This window comes from Molossus molossus, unplaced genomic scaffold, assembly GCF_014108415.1.
Source record: "Molossus molossus isolate mMolMol1 unplaced genomic scaffold, mMolMol1.p scaffold_m16_p_6, whole genome shotgun sequence".
NCBI lineage: Eukaryota > Metazoa > Chordata > Mammalia > Chiroptera > Molossidae > Molossus > Molossus molossus.
Window position 1 is genome coordinate 74,583,903 of NW_023425399.1, and position 21,202 is coordinate 74,605,104.

Genomic DNA, 21,202 nt, shown 5'->3' on the forward strand with positions numbered 1-21,202 from the left:
AAGGGTGTGTACCTTGGTTGCAGTTTGTCCCTGACCCTGGTTAGTCGTGCAGGTGGCAGCCACTTGATGTATCCCTTTCACATCGATGTTTCTCTTTCTCTCTCTCTCTCTCTCTCTCTCTCTCTTCCTCTCTCTCCCTCCCACTCTATCTTTGAACAAAAAATAGAAAAATGTCCTCAGGTGAGGATAAAAAAAAAAAATCTTTGTGTGAACTAGACTAACTTTAAAAAAATATATTAAAAAAAATTTTTTTTATTAATGTTAGAGACAGAGAGGAAGGGAGAGAGAGAGAAACATCGATGAGAGAGAATATTGATTGGCTACCTCTTGTATGCCCCTCACTGGGGATCGGCCCACAAACTGGGCATGTGCCCTGATGCTCAACCACTGAGCCACACTGGCCAGGCTAGAATAACTTTTTAATTTGGTAAACTTTTGCTGTTTGTGTTGGGAGATAGTAGTCACAGGAGTAATTACAGATTAAAAAAGTTAATATAAGGAGTTGATTACATATTGATTTAATGCAAAGTATAGCCAATTCTTTGTAATCCAAGGGATGATTTGGCAGTTTATGGATTATTTGGTACTTTAAAAAATCTTTATATGATTAAAAAAGCTTTTTTTTCTTTGTATTCAATTTATATACCCAATAAGGAAGAATAGATGAAAGTTGCATTCAGTTTTTTTAAATTTATATTCTACAAGACTGAAGCATGTAATAGTAGTGAATGCTGGTAGCTTTAAGTTGTGTAGCTGTAAATCTGGAATTTTTAACTTTAGTGTGCATTCTGTTTAGACTAGAGTATGATTTCTTTTGGGCCTAGAGCTGATGATAGTTTTCATGATTGCTGCAATCAGACTTCATTAGCTATGGGATAGAATCCATCATTATCAATGATGAGAAGTGGTGGATGATTTGCTGGTATGTAGGACTATCTTGCATGCCAGTTATGCCCACTGTTGCTATTCTGGAGTGAAAACAATGAAAGGAACTGAGAAGACAGGTAAAACCTCAGGGAGGCCATATAGTGAGAGAATGACTATGGAGAAGGTGGCTAATTAGCTAAAACAGGGACAATCCACACATGAATAATTGAATATTTTCCATATGTAGTTTTTGGGAAATTAAATTCTCTGATTTCTGTATAAGTATTGCTGAATTTTCCTAGGGTATATGATGATTTTGATCACTAAATTAAGTAGATGACTAGTACTTTCAATAAATATATCAAGGTGAAATTAAGTGCAGTATAATTCCTTATAAATTAAGTTCAGTATAATTCTTTATATTTTGCTTTAAAGTCTTTCAAAGTGTATTTACCTATATTATATCACTTTAGCTTCACAATGTCCTCTTCTATATTGTCATAGCCTGCTTGAGTTGCCTTAACAAACTGCCATCGACTGGGTGGTTTAAACAACAGGAGTTTATTTCTTACAGTTGGAAGTTCAAGATTGAAGTGCTGGCCAAATCAGTTTTCTGGTGGCAGTTCTCTTCTTGGCTTGCAGATAGCTGCCTTCTTAGTGTGTCCTCATCTGACAGATTGAGACTTGGTCTCTCTTTCTCTTCTTAAAAGGACACTAATCCCATCATAGAGGCTTACCCTCATTACCTCATTTACCTCCCTAAAGTTTTACCTCCAAACATCACATTGTGGGGTAGAGCTTCAACATGAATTTTGGGTGAACACATTCAATCCGTTACATATGAAAGGAAGTATTTTCTTAATTTATAGATGAGAATATTGATCCTAGAGTAGTTTAAGCTGATACTGAACATTACCTAGCTAGTAAGTTATAGAACTAGTCTTAAATCACATACCCTTGTTTTTACCATTTAATGCAACAATTTAAATATACAGGTTACAAATCATTTTATCTTATTATTTCCCAGAATTACTCTAAAATGCATCTCTAAGCTATATTTCATATTCTTGCCAAATAAAGCTTCTCCTGGTTCATTGAACATATTCTGTGCTCTTCTGAGATTTCTTCTTCCTTTGAAAGGTCTACTCCACCATTTCTATGAAACTTTTTCTGATTCTTTTTTGATTTAGTTTCTTAGATTCACTTCTGTCATTGGAGTCCTGAGCTTGCATTTTTGAATTAGCATGTGCTTATTTAGTTTTCTCTCTGTTTTATTTTTTATCCTCACCCGAGGACATTTTTCTATTTTTTGTTCAGATAGAGTGGGAGGGAGAGAGAGGAAGAGAGAGAGAGAGAGAGAAACATCGATGCGAAAGGGACACATCGGGTGCCCACACGACCAGCCAGGGCTGGGGACAAACTGCATCCGAGGTAAGTGCTCCTAGCGGGAACGGAACCCGGGTCTCTCTGGACTGCAGGCTGATGCTCTAACCGCTGAGGCAAACTGCCAGGGCTCTCTGTTTTATTTTTATTCTATTTTAAAAACCCTCACCCAAGGATATTTTCCCATTTATCTTCCGTCAGGGTGGGGGGGGGGGGAGAGAGAGAGAGACATCGACGTATCTCACATTGATTGGTTGCCTCCCGCAGGACCCTGAACTACAACTGAGGTATGTGCCTTTGACCGGAATTGAACCCACTATTTTTTGGTCCGCTGGCTAATGCTCTTAACGGCTGAGCCAAACCGGCTAGGGCTTCTCCTTTGTTTTAAAGAGAACTGTCTGTTTCTAAAAAGCTCTAACATATCTGTTTTTTTCTCCTGATTGATTCCATTCATACTTTTTTGGGTTACCTTCTATATCTCTTGTTTTGTAACCCATAGTCTCACCAAGTCCTTAATCTCTTATTTCTTTCCACTCGCTCTGTTATCACCCTGACTTAAAATATCACCTCACCTGGACTGCTGTATAAACTTCTTATGACTTGATTGCCTTTCTCTAGCCACTTTTTCTTTTTCTTCCTTTCTGTTCTTCATACTGTAGCAAGAGTGATATTTGAAAGCAACAGAGGGCCTGGCTACAGTAGCAATAAACATATAATTACTGAATGAATCAGTAGGACTTGTGTCTTCCATCTTCTCTGTCCCTTCAATCAAGCATTTGTGTGGAAGGAGAGTGCAGAAAGATTACACACAAAACATGTTTGGTTTATGTGTCATGCTCTTTTGAAGTTCACTAGGCATCCCAATTTCCTTCTAGTTTTCATTCCTCCCTGCCCCCCCACCTTTTTTTTTATTCTTAACCACCTCCACTTAGACAGATTTATTCTTATGTTTGGCTCTTTATTTAGAATCTGGTTACCTTACTCATAGAGACTTTAAATCTAGATATAGGAAGTGAATTACAGAGAATTTTTTTCTTATCAAGAAGTAGCAATAATGCATTAGTTCTTGTGGAGTTTAGTACTTTTGTACTCTAGTTCTTGCATATACAGCACATTCTTTTTTTTAAATTTTTTTTTATCCTCACCTGAGGACTTTTTTTTTTTTTTGCATTTATCTTCAGATAGAGCAGGAGGGAGAGAGGGGGGAATAGAGAGAGAGAGAAACATCGATGTGAGAGAGACATATTGAGTGGTTGCCACCCACATGACTCCAACTGTGGCCGGGGACAAACTGCAACCGAGGTACGTGCTCTTAGAGAGAACCGAACCCAGGACTCTCTGGTCTGCGGGCGGACGCTCTAACCTCTGAGCCAAACTGGCCAGGGCTATACAGCACATTCTTAATTAGATTCCTAGAATATCTTTTACCTTGAAAGAACATATTGCTTTCTCCAAAGGGTACTAACACAACTTCTCTCATTTAATTATGGAAAATTTCTAAACTTACAACAAATAGAAAAAATACAACGAATCTCCATGTTACCTGTTACCCAACATGAGCAATGCCCTCTGTTACCCTTCCAATTATTTTGAAAAAAATACTGCTTTTTATATGTAAATACTTCAGTCGAAATAACTTTTTCAGGGGCCCAAAGATAGCTACTGATAGAGAACCAGAACTGGAATCCAGGAGTATGTCACTGTTGTACAGACAACATAGCTCTTGCTTGTAGTTCAAAATCGAACTTGACCATAGAGCATGTGTTCATAAAATAGTGACACTGATATTCACAAGTCAGACACTGTTTAAAAACTTGTGTTTTTGATTTATTGAATAAGTGATTTTAGTATAACAATAAAAAAGGAACATTATTTCCAATCATAGTACTCTAAAATATCAGTTATTTTCACTACTATTTAATGCTACCTTTTGTAGTTCTAATATCTATCTGTCTCATCCATGCATATGAACATTTTTTGTTAAGGTTATATTATCAAATACTTATTTTATTTTTCTAGAGTGTAGTACTTATTATTCCTTAAGGAAAAAAAACACAACAAACTCAACTATAGTATATTGTTGCTCTTTAAACTTGGAAACTTTCTTTTTAATGATTTTCTGAAGTTTATTGTTTGTGGGGACAAAGTTAATACCTAGAGAAAAAATTTTAAGTTAATTGGTAGTTTGTTTCTATGATATCTTTAGAATCAAGTTGTCTTTTGGAGTAATTATTTATCTAGAGGATAAGTTAAAATTCCTCAAAAGATTTCTGAGTGTTGAAATCTGGAACATTTCCTTGGAGGTAAAAGATTCTTCTTTCTTTCTCTGGACTGAATCCAAGTTTCAGTTTGTGGATGAGAACAAGGGAAGTGCTACAGATAAATGTTTTTTTTCCTATAATCCTCACTCGAGGATACTTTTATATTTATCTTTAGATAGAGTGGGAGGGGGGAGAGAGAGAGAGAGAGAGAGAGAGAGAGAGAGAGAGAGAGAGAAACATCGATGTGAGACACATCAACTGGCTGTCTCCCACAGAACCCCGACCAGGGCTTGGGACCGAACCGCAACTGAGGTATGTGCCCTTGACCGGAATCGAACTTTTGCCTCTTTGTTTCCTGTGCCAGCGCTCTAACCGCTGAGCTAAACCAGCCAGGGCAAGAGAAATTTTTTACTAATGAAAAAAAGAAGGGATAGAAACTATTTAGTCTATAATTTGTGCTGATTAAAATATTTGTAAAATGTTATCTTGGTACATTTGGAATATTATTTCCTACTTTATTGAAATACTTTGTAAAATGTTACTTTATTTTTTCTCCTTAAGAAATAATATTCAAGTAAATAATACCTGTAATTAATGTAAGTATGTATCCTTGTTTTAATAGGCATTAAGCATGATGGCACCATGTGTGATACCTGCCGCCAGCAACCAATCATCGGCATTCGATGGAAGTGTGCAGAGTGTACAAATTATGATTTGTGCACAGTTTGTTATCATGGAGATAAACATCATTTAAGGCATCGCTTCTATAGAATTACTACACCAGGAAGTGAGAGGTATGGGAAATAATTTTTTTCTTTAGTTGAAATTCTTTGTTTGTATTAAATTTTTATACTAATCAGCCTTAGAAATAGGATTAGGAAAACTTCTTACAGCTAGTTTAGTCAGAGGGTAGCAGCAGGCTAGATGTGGACTAGGCTTGTCTCTGAAGATGAAGCTGTAAGTATTTTTCCAAGATAATCGGGGGTATTCTTTCTCTCATGTAGATACTTGGCATTACTCAGTATTTGGAAATGCAAGGGTAGACAAGAGAGGCTGATTATTTTCTTCTTCTTTTAACAAGCTAAAGTGTTTTTATTATTAATTTTTTATTTATTGATTTTAAAGAGAGAAAAACATTTGTTGTTCCCATTATTTATGCATTCATTGGTTGATTCTTTTTCTTTTTATTTTTTATTCTCACCCGAGTATATTTTTGCATTTATCTTCAGATAGAGCGGGAGGGAGGGAGAGAAACATCGATGTGAAAGAGACCCATCGATTGGTTGCCACCTGCACAACCCCAACCAGGGCCGGGGAAAAACTGCAACTGAGGTATGTGCCTTTAGTGGGAATCGAACCCGGGACTCCCTGGTCCACGGGCTGATGCTCTAACTGCTGAGGCAAACCAGCCAGAGCTGGTTGATTCTTATATGTGCCCTGACAGTGGGTGAATCCACAACCTTGGCGTATCAGACGCTGGTAACCGCCTGAACTACCCTGCCAGAGCTGATTATTTTCTTCTTGCTATGCCTTCACTTCTGTTAATTGTCATCACTGGGGCTCAATGATTGAGTCAAGAGGCATTTATTAAGACTTCGAGGCAGCTGTTAGGCTTGTGTAAATTTGAAGATAAATAAAGCACAATATTCTTAAAGAATTTACAAGTTAAGAGATTATTTGGTCAATAGTGATTATCATGTGATGTTTTATATTCTATGAAGGGTATGGATTAAGTGTTTTAGGAATATGAAAGAGGAGTGTTAATTGTGAATAGCTGTAGAATTTCAGGTAATTTAGTCTTCTCATGTACATGTGGATAATGCACAGGAGCAGGAATCTAGCCAGTCATAGGAGTTACAGAAAAGTGGATTTTAGTGTCCTGGTGTCCCAGTTCAAATCATGGTCCTGCCCTTTATTAACTAAGTAATTTGGAACAAGTTATTTTTTTACTTTTATTTACAATTTTTTAAAGTTAGAGTATAATAAAGACATTCTAAAAATGAATAGAATAATGAGATGAAAGTAGAAAGCAGAAAAAAACCCACATCTTTTTCATTTTATGAATAAGAAGGATGTAGAAGAATGAGGAACAGATGGTCTGGAAAACCCAACTGGTTCAGATAATTGAGTTTAGAATATTTTTCAAGGTCCACAGTCTTCCGAAGGTATGCAGTACTTTGGAGACAGTTTACTGCAGGTCAAATCCAGGCCACGGATGTATTTTACTTGGCATATACTGTGCTCCAAAATTTTGAATAATTGTTAATCTTTTGAAATCGGGTGATTTCACACACAAAAATCTTAAGTTTATGAATTCTTAAAACACACACATACACACCCAGAAGACTCAGCAATGGGTCTACATTTGTTCATGGCAAGAATTGGTTGAAACACAGGAGTCACCTGTACCCTGTAGACAAATCATGTACTTGAGTTCACCAAGTCCCTACCACTCCGTTTTGTTTTTTTTATCCTCACCCAAGGACATTCTTCCACTTTTTGTTCAGAGAGAGTGGGAGGGAGAGAGAGGTAGAGAGAGAGAGAGAGAGAGAGAGGAAGAGAGAGAGAGAGAGAGAGAGAGAGAGAGAGAGAGGGAGAGAAACATCGACGTGAAAGGGACACATCGAGTGGCTGCCACCCGCACGACCAACCAGGGCTGGGGACAAACTGCAACCGAGGTATGCACCCTTCATGGGAACTGAACCTGGGTCTCTCTGGACCACAGGCCGACGCTCTTAACTGCTGAGCCAAACTGGCCAGGGCCTTACCACTCCATTTTATCTTCCTTAAGCTTGAGGTCAGTTGCCACTTGTCATTTATTATTTCTGTGGTGTTGTCTTTCTTAGGCCTTTATTTATATTATTTACCTAACAATTACACTTGATTTGAGTTTGTCATCTCTAAAGTAGTGAAGAGTATAGTGATACTCTGAAGTAGTTAGACTGGGTTCATATGTGGATTCCATTACTGTTTAACATTTGTGACCTTGGGCAAACTACTTAACTCTTTGAGACTCAGTTTCCTTCTTTGTAAAATGGTTAATATAAAAATACCCTCCTCTTAAGGAGTGCAACAGACTTTGTTCTTCTGTAATGCTTTTATGTATAGTAAAAACTCAGGAAATATTAGTTGCTTTTATTATTCCAGCTACCACTGATTATCGTCATCATCTGTGGAATGTAGAAGGTATTCTTGTAACATGCTGTTATGATATTAACCAGAACAAAGAAAAAGCTTTTATATTTTCAAAATAACCTTTTTTATAATCTTGTTTTAGAAAAATAAATGAATATTAACCTATTTTTATATAAATTTGAAAGTAAATAATTTTATTTTTAGGGTTCTGTTAGAGTCTCGTAGAAAATCTAAGAAGATTACAGCCAGAGGGATCTTTGCAGGTGCCAGAGTGGTACGAGGAGTAGACTGGCAATGGGAAGATCAGGATGGAGGAAATGGACGTAGGGGAAAGGTAACATTTATTTTTTTAGTTTGTCATGTTATTTTAGAATATGATATATCAAGAGATTTTTATTACTTCTATAATTGAATTTTGTGGCCCATTTTTTTCCTGTGCCAAGAACAATTTTTAAAATCTTCATTTCCTTTTTTTTTTTCCCTGAAAGAAGATTGTTCCTGCTGTGTTGTAAATATTGGCATTTCTTGAGAAAGTTGTTAGGTAGATTTTACCTTTCTACCTTTAGGCTTCGTATTGCTATTTTGTTGTCCTGATGCCTTTCTAAACATTCTGTTTGAGCCAGTCTTCCCTGAGCTTTATCTTATGCTCTCAACTTTCTTGATATTAAAATTTCATTTGAATTTACTTGTTTAATATTACATTCTCTCAAAGACCTGTGTCTTAGAGGGTAATAAGCAGCTACTTTGTTACCTAGTACACTTACCTTTGTTACTCTTCACAGTGTATAGAGCTGTCTGTCAATTATAGCAGCTATTCTGAAGGGAATTGTGTAGAGCCTGTTGCACTGGGGTGGGATAGTCAGAGATATTAATTAGGCTAAGTGGATTGTTGGATTTATTTATTTTGGATTTTATGTGGCTTTTGTTGATCATTTATTGATTAGTTGAATTGTGTATACTCTGTTATGCTAAATGCTAGATATACTGAAATGAGTAACATTTCACATTTGAAACATTTTAGCATTGAGGAATGATGACTTTTTTTTAACTTTAAATAATGTTTTTATTTTTTCAATTATAGTTGACATACTACATTGTATTAGTTTCAAGTGTACACCTCAGTGATTAGACTCTATATAACTTACTAAGTGATCACCCCAATAAATTTAGTACCCATCTAACACCATACATAGTTATTACAGTATTATTGACTATGTTCCCTATATTGTACTTTTCATCCCTATGACTATTCTGTAATACCAATTTGTACTTCTTAATCCCTTCACCTTTTTTACTCATCCTATCAACCCCCTCCCACATGGCAACCATTAAAATATTCTATGAGTCTGTTTCTGTTTTGCTTGTTTGTTTATTTTTCTCTTTAGATTCCACATACAAGTAAAATCATAGGGCATTTGTCTTTGTATGTCTTATTTCACTCAGCACAACACCCTAATAGATCCATTGATACTATTGCAGATGGCAAGATTTCATTCCTTTTTATGGCTGAGTCATATTCTGTTGTATGTATGTACCACTTCTTTATCCATTCATCTGTTGATATACACTTAGGTTGCTTCTGTATCTTGGCAATTGTAAATAATGCTGCAATGAACATATAGATGCACATATATTTAAAAAAAATTTTTTTCTTTATTGATTTTAGAGAGAGGAAGGGAGAGGGAGAGAGATAGAAACATTGATAAGAGAGAACATCGATTGGCTACCTCCTGCATGTCCCCCACTGGGGATTGACCCACAACCTGGATATGTGCCCTGACCGGGAATCGAACCGGTGACCTCTTGCTGCATGCATGGGTCGATGCTCAATCACTGAGCCACACTGGCCAGTATATTTTTTTGATTTAGTGTTTTGGGTTTCTTTGGATAAATGCCCAGAAATGGAATTGCTGGGTCTCTTTGTCTCTTTGTCTTATGTTATATAGACTTTGTTCTTTTTTTTTTTTTTTTTTTTTAATTATTTTTTTTATTTAATTTATTAATTTATTTTTGTTACAGATGTTTCTCCTTTTCCCTCCACAGATTTCCCCCTCGCCCTCCCTCCCCGCCCTCTCCCCAGCTTTATTGCCCATGTCCTTTGTTCATGCATACATGCATATAAGTTCTGTGGTTTATCTCTCCCCCACCACCCCTTCTTCTGGGGATTGTCAGTCTGTACCTCACTTCCACCTCTCTGGGACCACCCCATTCCTCAGACTGTTATGTTCATTATATTCCACAAATAAGTGAGATCATATGATACTTGTCTTTCTCTGTTTGGCTTGTTTCGCTTAGGATGACACTTTCCAGGTCCCTCCATGTCGTCTCAAAGGATAAGAGATCTTTCTTTCTTACAGCTGCATAGTACTCCATTGTGTATATGTACCACTGCTTTTTTATCCATTCATCTACTGATGGACATTTGGGCTGTTTCCAGATCTTAGCTATTGTAAATAGTGCTGCTACGAACATGGGGGTACATATATTCTTTCTAATTGGTATTTCAGGCTTCTTAGGGTATATTCCTAGAAGTGGGATCACTGGGTCAAATGGAAGTTCAATTTTTAATTTTTTGAGGTGATACCATATTGTTTTCCATAGTGGCTGCACCAGTCTGCATTCCCACCAGCAGTGTACCAGAGTCCCCTTTTCTCCACACCCTCGCCAACACTTGTTGTTTGATGATTTGTTGATGGCGGCCATTCTGACAGGTGTGAGGTGATACCTCATTGTTGTCTTAATTTGCATCTCTCTGATAATTAGTGATGGTGAGCATTTCTTCATATGTCTCTTAGCCATTTGTATGTCCTGTTTGGAGAGGTGTCTATTTAGTTCCTATGCCCAATTTTGAATTGGGTTCTTTGTCTTTCTTGTTGAGTTGTATGAGCACTCTACATATATTGGAAATTAACCCCTTATCTGATATATCATTGGCAGTTATGCTCTCCCATACAGTGGGTAGCCTTTCCATTTTGATGATTGTATCTTTTGCTGTGCAGAAGCTTTTGAGTTTGATGTAGTCCCATGTGTTCATTTTCTCCTTTGTTTCTGTTGGCTTAGGTGATGTATCAGTGAAAATTCTGCTGCATATGATATCTGAAATTTTGGTGCCTACAGTTTCTTCTAGGATTTTTATGGATTCACGGGTCACATTTAAGTCTTTTATCCATTTTGAGTTTATTCTTGTGTAGGGTGTAAGTTGATGGTCTAGTTTCATTTTTTGCATGTATCTGTCCAATTTTTCGAACACCATTTAATTAATAAAGAGGCTGTCTTTACTCCACTGTATGCTCTTGCCACCTTTGTCAAATATGAATTGAGCATATTGCCTTGGGTCTATTTGTGGGTTCTCTGTTCTGTTCCACTGGTCTATATGCCTGTTCTTGTGCCAGGCTGTTTTGATTACAGTGGCTTTGTAGTATAACCTGAAATTTGGTAATGTGAGTATCCTTATTTTTTTCTTTTTATGCTCACACGAGGACATTTTTCCATTTTTTGTTCAGATGGAGTGGGAGGGAGAGAGAGGAAGAGAGAGAGAGAGAGAAAGAGAGAGAGAGAGAGAGAGAGAAACATTGACTTGAGAGGGACACATCTAGTGGCTGCCACCCGCACGACCAACCAGTGTCAGGGACAAACTGCAACAGATACGTGCCCTTGGCGGGAACAGAACCCCGGTCTCTCTGGACTGCAGCCGATGCTCTAACCGCTGAGCCAAACCGGCCAGGGCGAGGATCCTTATTTTTAACAAGATCCCTAAGTCATTTATATATCCATTAAAGTTTGAGAAACACTGCTCTAAAAAGAAAAATAGAATAGTGTGAATTTTGAAAAGGTGCCACCTCTGGCATGGGGACATGCTTGGCAAGCCGATGGTAGAGGAAAGGTACTCCTTTGGGGATGGGTGCAGGAATAGCCTTGCCCCAGTGCATAGAGTTTTGGTAAGAAGAGCTTGGTCAGGGTATCAGTTCCTACACTCCTCCTTGGCAAGGCCCATTGTGTAGTGAACAACTTTCACAACCATATATAGCAGCTGTATCACTCAGAGGAATGTAGAAAATATACGTGAAAGTTTAAAGAATAGTAATACAATGAATACTTTGTTCCCACTATTCAGATTAAGAAATAGAATGTTATCAGTATCTTTAAAAGCCTTCTGTTTTTTCCTGAAGTTGTAAGCCTCCCTGACTTTTGCTGTCATTATTTCACTTTATCTTTGTTGTATAAATTAGTGCTATGTTCTATAACATTTAGCACAAATGTAGCTATTACAAGGACAGAGCATAATAGCTATATTTAGATGCAATCTCCCAGGAGAAGATAAACGGAATAGAGTATCTGGATAACCTGTCTTACTTCCCTGGGAATTAAGAGTCCTTCTGGGGTAGTCAGTGGGCCAAGGTCATTAGTGAGTCCTGGGAAATATAGGACATTAGGCAGGGCAGAAATATGGGCAGATGCTGGGCATTGGGAAAGAATATGGTCAGAGGGGATAGGTCACTATGTATTTTTTACTTCTAAGCTTACCATTGTCTGCCTCAAAGTTTTAGGTGCAGAATATTTTGTAGGGTTGAAAGACCTCAGCTGATCTAGGTGGCAGGGAATGGTGGTGTGGAGGGGAGAGTGGGAACTTCACCATTACATAGTCCAACAAGCCAAGTACACCTGAGAATTTGGAACAGGCTCACTTGGGCAGTGTCCTCAGGTCAATGAAATGGTATTATGGCAGTGGGGAGCTTGCTGACAAGAGCCTTTAACATGCGTGGCTTGTGAATCACATGACTACAGTTTAGACAGACCGCCTTTGATGCCTGGTGCCCAGCAGTCATCCTGGAAACTTCCTTTGACGGATGCCATTGCCTCTTTCCTGGCTGGATCTCATGTTTTCTATATTCCACTATGTAATCTTATTTAGCTTACTCTTTCCATTGGTAGAGTATACATTCTTTAGAAAGAGTGCATTAGAAGTAAATTTGAAGGCAGCTTTTTAACGTCTGAAGCCATATAATTGTAACTTTCTGGGTTTTTGTTTTGTTGGTATTCCTTTGGGAAATAAAAAGTAGGTATTCTTAAAGCTTTGAGTCATTAGCATTACATTTTTGGTTTGTTACAGTTTAATACATGTTGCATTTTAAGAACAAAATGAGGTAAAATAAATAATCTTACACATGTGACTAAATGAGAGAACTTACTATAATAGTAAATCTTCAGAGTAATATTTTAAAGCATATTATAATCAAGTGTAGCCTTTAAAAAAAATCCTTACCCAAGAATATGTTTATTGATTTTAGAGAGGAATTGGGGAGAGAGATAGAAAAAGAGAAAGAGAAACATTGATGTGCAAGAGAAATATGTTCATTCGGTTGCCTCCTGCATGGCCTTGATTGGGGATCCAACCCATAATCTAGGTATGTGCCCTGACTGGGAATTGAACACACAACCCTTTGATGCATGGAATGATGCGCCAACCAAGCAACCTGGCCAGGACAAATGTAGTTTTTAGTGTGTGACTTTTTTTTTTTACAGTGTGTGTGAATGAAGAAAGTTTTTAAGTCCCCCCCCTTTCCCTTCAGTGCTGGCTTCTCTGTCCTAAATCCCTTGGTATAAACAACGTGAGTAGTGTATTCTCCCTTTTTTTTTTTGAGATTCAAGATTCCCATCCTACCCTCATTACTACATGTGCTCAATGCTCAACTATATGGCTAGTATGAGCTATATTAAGGGATGTAAACCAACCCAAGCTGATGTTGCAATACTTACGCAAATTCATGACTTGCATGGTGATAACGGTGTTCATACACAAAAATGAACATGTTAAGTGTGGGTTTTGGCAAACATGGTCTAAAGACATCATGGAAGTGTGCAGTGTATTCTTAAAGGGTTTCTTCAGCATCACTACCTCTGTTAGTATTTTAATACTTTTTTTCATTTTATAAATGCTTTGAATGTGTCAATTAAGTGTTTCATGTAGGTACACTAGATATACTTCTATCTTTAAAAAAAAAAACTTTATTATGGAAAATTTCAAACATCCACTAGAATAGAAAGAATAGTATAACAAATTCCCATGCATCCATCAGCCAACTTCAGAAATTACCAACATTAAAAAAAAAAAAAGCCATATATTTGTTGAAGAAATCAGATTCTTTGGATTTGGCTGATTGATTCTTTATGGTATTTTAAAACTTGTTAGATATAGAGACCTGATAAGATTCAGGTTCAATTTTATTTTGGCAAGAGTATCTCATAAGTGGTGCTGTGTACTTTCTGTAGCCATTCCATCAGGAATCACATAAAGTCTGGTTATCTTACTATTAGGGATGTTAATTTGATCCTTTATAGAGTTTCTTTTTTTTTTAAATTAATTTTTTTTTTTTTGGTTACAGATGTTTCTCCTTTTCCCCTCATTGACACCCTCCTCCCAATCCCTCCCCCCTCCCCCAGTATTGTTGTCTCTGTCCATGGTTACCCATACTAGAGTTTCTCAACAACTTTTTACATATTGAAAGCAGCCACTCTGCACTTCTTAATCAGAATTCAAAGTATAAAATTGATGATAGTTATTTTCTTATGCCTTCCACTTTGTTTCCTCCTCAATAATTAAATCATATTAACAAATGAAGGAATTTCATTTAGTGTTTCAGAGCTTGACTAATTAACTTGCTTTTATCCCAAGTAATTTGAAAGTTAGGATGAATTTGATTTAAATAAAATTTGTGATCTTTGTTTTTTAGTTAAATGCTTCCCCTCCCTTAAAAAAATAGACTTATTTAATCTAGCATTGCATTTTTTAAAACTAAATGAAGTAGAATCTGACTATATTAGACTTAGAAGGATTTTTTGGCTAAAGATTGTATGTTTCACTTTAGAGTATTAGAAACAGTTGCTTTGTAAGGTTGTATACAGTGATTAGGTGTGAAAATCATAAAGCAAAGCAAAGCAGTGATGGACTCTAAATTCAGGGTGGTAGTTATCCCTACCTTTAATTATTGAGGAGGAAACAAGATGGGGTAAGAGGATGGGATGAGAGGCATACAGAAGACTTTAAAAGTACTGGTAATATTCTTTTTCTTAGGCTGGTGTTTATTTCATTTTTTATTATGCTTTAAAGTTTACATATGTGATATATATATATATATATATATATATATATATAATTGATTATTTAGAGAGAGGAAGGGAGAGAGAGATAGAAACATTGATGTCAGAGAGAAATATCGATTGGCTGCCTCCTGCATGTCCCCTCCTGGGGATTGGACCTGCAACCTGGGCATGTACCTTGACCAGGAATTGAACCGGGACCTCTCAGTCCATTGGACTATGAGCCACACTGGTTGGGCTGTATATATTTTTTTATTCTCACCCGAGGACATTTTTGTATTTATCTTCAGACAGAGCAGGAGGGAGAGAGGGAGGAAGAGAGGAGAGAAACATCGATGTGAGAGAGATACATTGAGTGTTTGCCACCCACATTACCCCAACCGGGGTGGGGACAAACTGCAACCAAGGTACGTGCCCTTATCAGGAACCGAACCTGGGACTCTCTGGCCCATGGGCTGATGCGCTAATCACTGAGCCAAACTGGCCAGGGCTATATTTTTATTTTAATTTATTTTTTAAAATTTATTTTTAATATATAAATTATTTCATGATTAAAAATAATAAGTAGACTCATTTACTAACAATTTGAAATATTTTTCAACTGTTTGATTAAATCTTAAACAAAAATTTTGTCTCTACAACAGCATCATAAAATATGTAGCTATCAAAACAATTTTTTTTTTTTTTTTATCCTCAACCGAGGACATTTTACCATTTTTTGTACAGATAGAGTGGGAGGGAGAGAGAGGAAGGGAGAGAGAGCGAGAAACATCGACGTGAAGGGACACATCGAGTGGCTGCCACCCGCACGACCAACCAGGGCCGGGGACAAACTGCAACCGAAGTACGTGCCCTTAGCGGGAACCGAACCCGGGTCTCTCCGGACCGCAGGCTGACGCTCTAACCGCTGAGCCAAACTGGCCAGGGCTCAAAACAATTTCTTTAGTACAGGGTAAAAATGAAAGAAAGGGTTATTATGTATCTTATTTGAAATAATAGTCTTTTTAAGGTCATTCCTTAAAAAAATATGTTTAACATCCTGGCATTCTAAGTAACTATGAAGGATGGCTGATTATAAGTGTCAAGATGGAGCAAAGTAATAAGGTGAACATGTTCCACTTTTTATTCTTAGCTTAGACTGGTTTGTTTGAGAATACCCAAGTTTAGTGCTCATCGTGTATCATTTTTGTGTAGTTGATTCTTGGCCCTTAAGCAGTAGTAACCCAGTAATTAAGAAAAAACAAAAACAAATAAGTTTGTGAACCAGTCTGGTGCCATGTGGGGCCTAGAGATTGTGTCTGGATTTCCATGGTAGACAGATATGGTGTTTTAGCTCAGATGGCCTGCTTTTTGGGGCAATTGAGGGAACTTCTGGGGAACAAAATCACTCAAGTATCCATGATCACTGCCATCGAGCCTCATGCTTGTCATATTTTAGTTGACACAGAGCAGGTTAACCTTGAATCATTCTGGGTACTTGGTCAAAGATTGTGAAATTTGTATTAAATAGTGGGTTTATGGACAATAGTGTGGTGATGCCAGATAGGTGAGGGAGGGAGGTAGAAGAGGGCATAGAGGGGATAAATGGTGATGGAAAAAGAAAATACTTTTCTTAAAAGGAACCCTTTAATGGGGGGAAAAAGGAGAAACATCTGTAACAAAAATAAATTAATTAATTTAAAAAAAAGAAAAAAGGAACCCTTTAAGACTAAAGATTTAAAATTTTGTACTGAATTATGTATTTTCTGAAAGTCTATTATTGTAATAACTAGGTCTTTCAATTTAAAATTTCTTTAATGGTTTTAGAAATTACCTTTCAATTCTGGAAAAATACCTCTAATTATAGTTCAGTTATATATTAGAAGTGACATACATTTAGCAAACAAATATTTTTCATATTTTGTTACACAGAATGATAGCTTAAATGATTTTAAAGATTTAAGTGTAATTAAATAAATGAACCTCTTTCTTTCCCCTTTAAAAAAATTATTTTCTCAAAAAATTCCCATACAGGTAACAGAAATCCAAGACTGGAGTGCATCAAGCCCACATAGCGCAGCATATGTTCTCTGGGACAATGGTGCTAAGAACCTTTACAGAGTTGGCTTTGAGGGCATGGTAAGTAGTCCCACAAAAAAAGGAATATTGTATAGATGAAAGAAGGGAAATAATTGTATTCTTTTACTTTTTTCTTTTGTCTTCTCTTTTTGTCAGAACACAGCCATGTGAATCATCATGAATATGCATTAGGAGAGGAAATCTATAAAGTGAAAACTTAATAAACTTTACATTTTTACTACATTTGTTTGAACTATTTAATAGTCAATCTAAGAATCTAAGATTTAGAATCATCTGTAAGGCTCCTTGGCATGAGCATGGAGAGTAGTATTATAATGAGTTTTTTATGGTGGATTTGTATTCTAGGCTTTGGTGGCTGATAAAAATATAAATTATAATAGGTGTTAACTAATCTTTTTTTGTTTTTGAAGTTTACCTTAAAGTTTATTTTACTAATAAGGTGTAATAGTAATGTAATAGTTGTGTAATCAATACATATATTCAAGCATTCTATTTCATGTTTCTGAAATATAGAACAACCGCTTCTGCTTTCCTTTTATTTTTTTTATCCTCACCTGGGGACATCTTTCCATTTTTTGTTCAGGTAGAGTGGGAGGGAGAGAGAGGAAGAGAGAGAGAGAGAGAGAGAGAGAGAGAAACATCTACATGAAAGGGACACATCGAGTGGCTGCCACCCTCACGACCAACCAGGGCCGGGGACAAACTGCAACTGAGGTACATGCCCTTAGCGGGAACCGAACCTGGGTCTCTCTGGACTGCAGGCCGACGCTCTAACCGCTGAGCCAAAGTGGCCAGGGCCTTTCCTTTTTTTTTTATTACACTATTATGGACCTTATTTCTGATGCTCTACTTTGCAATCTCCATGACTATTTTTAACTACTAATCTGTACTTCTCAATGTCTTTTTTTCACTCAATCCCCCAATTAAAAATATTTTTAAAGAGATTTTTTTCACTGTTTTGAAAGTGTAGTGTTGATAATTGAAAATGATTGACTTAGAAACACTTTGAATTAAATGCTTAGAATGATGGTGATTTATTCCATGGATTGCCTTATATTTCTGCACTTCATGGGTCATTGTTCAGATACTGACCTCAGCTATTTATAGAGTATAATTATTATATTAAGGTATATGCCTTTTGTATCCTTTCCGTCTTGAATGTATTCCTTATTCAAAGAATGCTTTGTTTCATTTTTTCCCAACTGCTTTATGTCCCTCATTAGGAGGGGAAAAATATCCCAAAAATCTTCTTTTGCTTTGATTTATTCTATTTATGTATAAAAGCTAACCATGTAAATCTAAACACATACTTTACTTGCCAGTATTTATAATTGTGTGTAGCATTGATTATCAGTTTTGCATTATCTTCATGCTTCTCCATTTTTATTTTTATTTTATTTTATTTTTTTAATGAGAGAGAGGAAGGGAGAGGGAGAAAAGATAGAAACTCCCGATTGGCCACTTCTTGAATGCCCCCCACTGGGGATCAGGCCCACAACCGGGGCATGTGCCGATTGGGAATCAAACCGGCAACCTCTTGGTACATGGGTTGACGCTCAACCACTGAGCCACACTGGCTGGGTTATGCCTCTTCATTTTTAAATTGTGCATTTTTGTAGGATTCCAACTGATTTATATATTATATATATATATATATATATATAAATATTATATATATATAAAATACATATATATATAAAATACATATATATATAGATAGATAGGTTGATCCTATTCTTTTTTTTTTTTTAAATCCTCATCCGAGTATATTTTTCCATTTATCTTCAGATAGAGTGGGAGGTAGAGAGAGAGAGAAAGAGAAACATCGATGTGAGAGAGACACATCAATTGGTTGCTTCCTACATGACCCCAACCAGGGCCAGGGATAAACCTCAACCAAGGTATGTGCACTTGACCAGAATTGAACCCTCAGCTCTTTGGTTTGCAGGCTGATGCTGTAATAGCTGAGCCACACTGGCCAGGGTGATCCTGTTCTTTTTTTTTTTTTAATCCTCACCCTAGGACTTTTTTTTTTTTTAATAGAATTTGGGGGCAGGGTGGGGGAGAGAGAGAGAGTGAGCTAGCGAAACATTGATGTGAAAGACACATTGTTTGGTTGCCTCCTGCATGACCCCACCTGGGACCAGGGATTGAATCTGTAACCAAGGTGCGTGCCCTTGACTGGGAATCGAACCCCAGCCTCTTTGGTCCATGGGCTGATGCTCTAACCCTGAGCCAAACTGGCTAGGGTGATCCTGTTCTTTTGTTTTTTTAAAAATATGTTTTTTGAGAGAGAGGAAGAGAGAGAGAGAAACATGGATGTGAAACACTGATTGATTCCCTCCTGCACTGCCCCCACTGGGTATTGAGGCCACAACCTGGGCATGTGCCCTGACCAGGAATCGAACTGGGACCTCTCAGTGCATGGGATGATGCTCAATCCACTGAGCCATGCCATCCAGGCTATCCTGTCCTTTTTTGATAGCTGAGCAGTACTCTTTTGCATGGTTATGCCATTATGTATTTAATGTGATTTGTGTTGATAGGTATCTGGATTTGTTTTTTTTTTCATTGTTGCAAGCATTGTTTCTGCAGTTATTCTTGTAAATATATCTGCACATTTACTTAGGTTACATTTCTAGAAGTGAATTTGCTGGGTTTGAGTAATCTGATACATTAAAACAGTTTGACCCCTGTGCCTCTTTGGCTATAATTTAGCTAAATATGATGCTCCAGAAACTGTAAAAGAGTTGGGTTCTCTCTCTTTCCCTCTTCCCTGCCCTCTTGTGTGTGTCTGTCTGGAGCTCCTTTTCTTAATGGAATAAGTTTACACTAATTACCTATTTATGTCCGTACTATTAGGTACTGTTAAGTAAATATACTTTTAAATTTTCACAGTAGCCCCCAAGGTTACTCTTCTAAGTTCACATTTTCTGTACTCTTTCATTATATGACCACTACTTTCCCATTCAGATATTTAAATAATAATTTGTTTTCTTATAAAATCTAAGTGGGAAGGAACTTGAGTTAACTAAGTTATGGTAAAGGAAGGACTAAAGTTGATGTAAATAGGAAAATTAATTGGACAGGAATCAAAGTCTGTATTTGGTTACTATATATGATAAAATTGATTAGAAAGATCATATGAGTAGAGTTCTTTTTTGCTAAAAAGAATGTGCTATGTACATTTTAAATACTAGATATTTGTTATAGTTTCTTTTTTAGCATGTGTTTCTGAAAATGTAAAGATCAGGTTTATAGTTTTTAATGGGTGCTTTTAAAAGCCACGTTAAGTGTGACTGTTAACCCAGAGCTGCTCTTGACTTTTGCTGAGGATATGTTCTGAATGAACATTTTTGTATATTTTAGGTATTGAGCTATACTTGATATTTTCAAGGGTGATTTTGTTTGTTTTTTTCCCTTCTTAGTCTGATCTGAAGTGTGTCCAGGATGCCAAAGGAGGTTCTTTCTACAGAGATCACTGCCCTGTGCTAGGTGAGTTAGCAGACTGGAGAACATTTCTAAATAATGGGCCAGAGTTCATGGAATCTGAAAATGTTTAAATTGGACTTTTAATTTTTTTTTTAAATCTTCACCTGAGGATATATTTCCATTTATCTTCAGATAGAGTGGAAGGGAGGGAGGGAAAGAGAGAGAGAGAGAAACATTGATGTGAAAGAGACACATCGACTGCTGCCCCCCCACACCACCCCACTTGGGCCGAGGACAAACCACAACCAAGGTATGTGCCCTTTCCTGAATCGAACCCACGACTTATTGGTCCATGGGCCGATGCTTTAACTGCTGAGCCAAACTGGACTTTTAAAAAATTAGTTACCATTAAAGCTAGTTGAAGAGATACTTTTTTGGTTTTATTTTGGTTTTAAAGAATTTGTTCTTTTTAAATTATTTATGTGGACACTGAGTTGTCATAGCTTGAGAATTGACATATTTATGTCATATTTAAAACTTGTCTTTTAATCATAAACTTATCGTTGAAAAAAATGTGTTAGATGTTACATCTCTTACACTATTGAGAATAGAATCTGACAATTTAAAACTTATGAAATCCTTAGAATTTCTGTAAAATTGCCTTCCTAATACAAGAAGAGCTCCAAGGTTAAAGTAATATAATAAATATAATTTCACATATCATTAAGTAAAAAAAGAACAAGGAAACCAAACCCGACCTTTATTTTATAGATTGTTTTTTGTTGCTACGATGAACATTTATTATATTCTTCTGATTAACCCTTTTGTCTCTAAATGCTTTTCTTTTTCATGTGAACTCTGTGTTCCTCTTTCAAATCATTGGATTTGCCTTTTTGCTAACAAGTGCTCTTTACAGTCAGAAAAAGTACTCTTTTATTTAAAAAAAA

General features: G+C 36.7%; 1 protein-coding gene across 3 annotated transcripts in view; it reads left to right on the plus strand.

Annotated features, from left to right (window-relative positions):
• MIB1 (mindbomb E3 ubiquitin protein ligase 1) overlaps window positions 1-21,202 on the plus strand; it is a 143,930-nt gene that overhangs the window by 17,956 nt on the left and 104,772 nt on the right. For 2 of the 3 annotated variants that reach the window (XM_036244201.1, XM_036244202.1), the window contains 4 exons: window positions 5,134-5,305; window positions 7,851-7,980; window positions 16,758-16,862; window positions 20,252-20,318. In XM_036244201.1, coding sequence (XP_036100094.1) covers window positions 5,134-5,305; window positions 7,851-7,980; window positions 16,758-16,862; window positions 20,252-20,318 — 474 coding nt within the window. The remainder of the gene's footprint in view (window positions 1-5,133; window positions 5,306-7,850; window positions 7,981-16,757; window positions 16,863-20,251; window positions 20,319-21,202) is intronic. The other variant, XM_036244203.1, reaches the window with a different exon arrangement.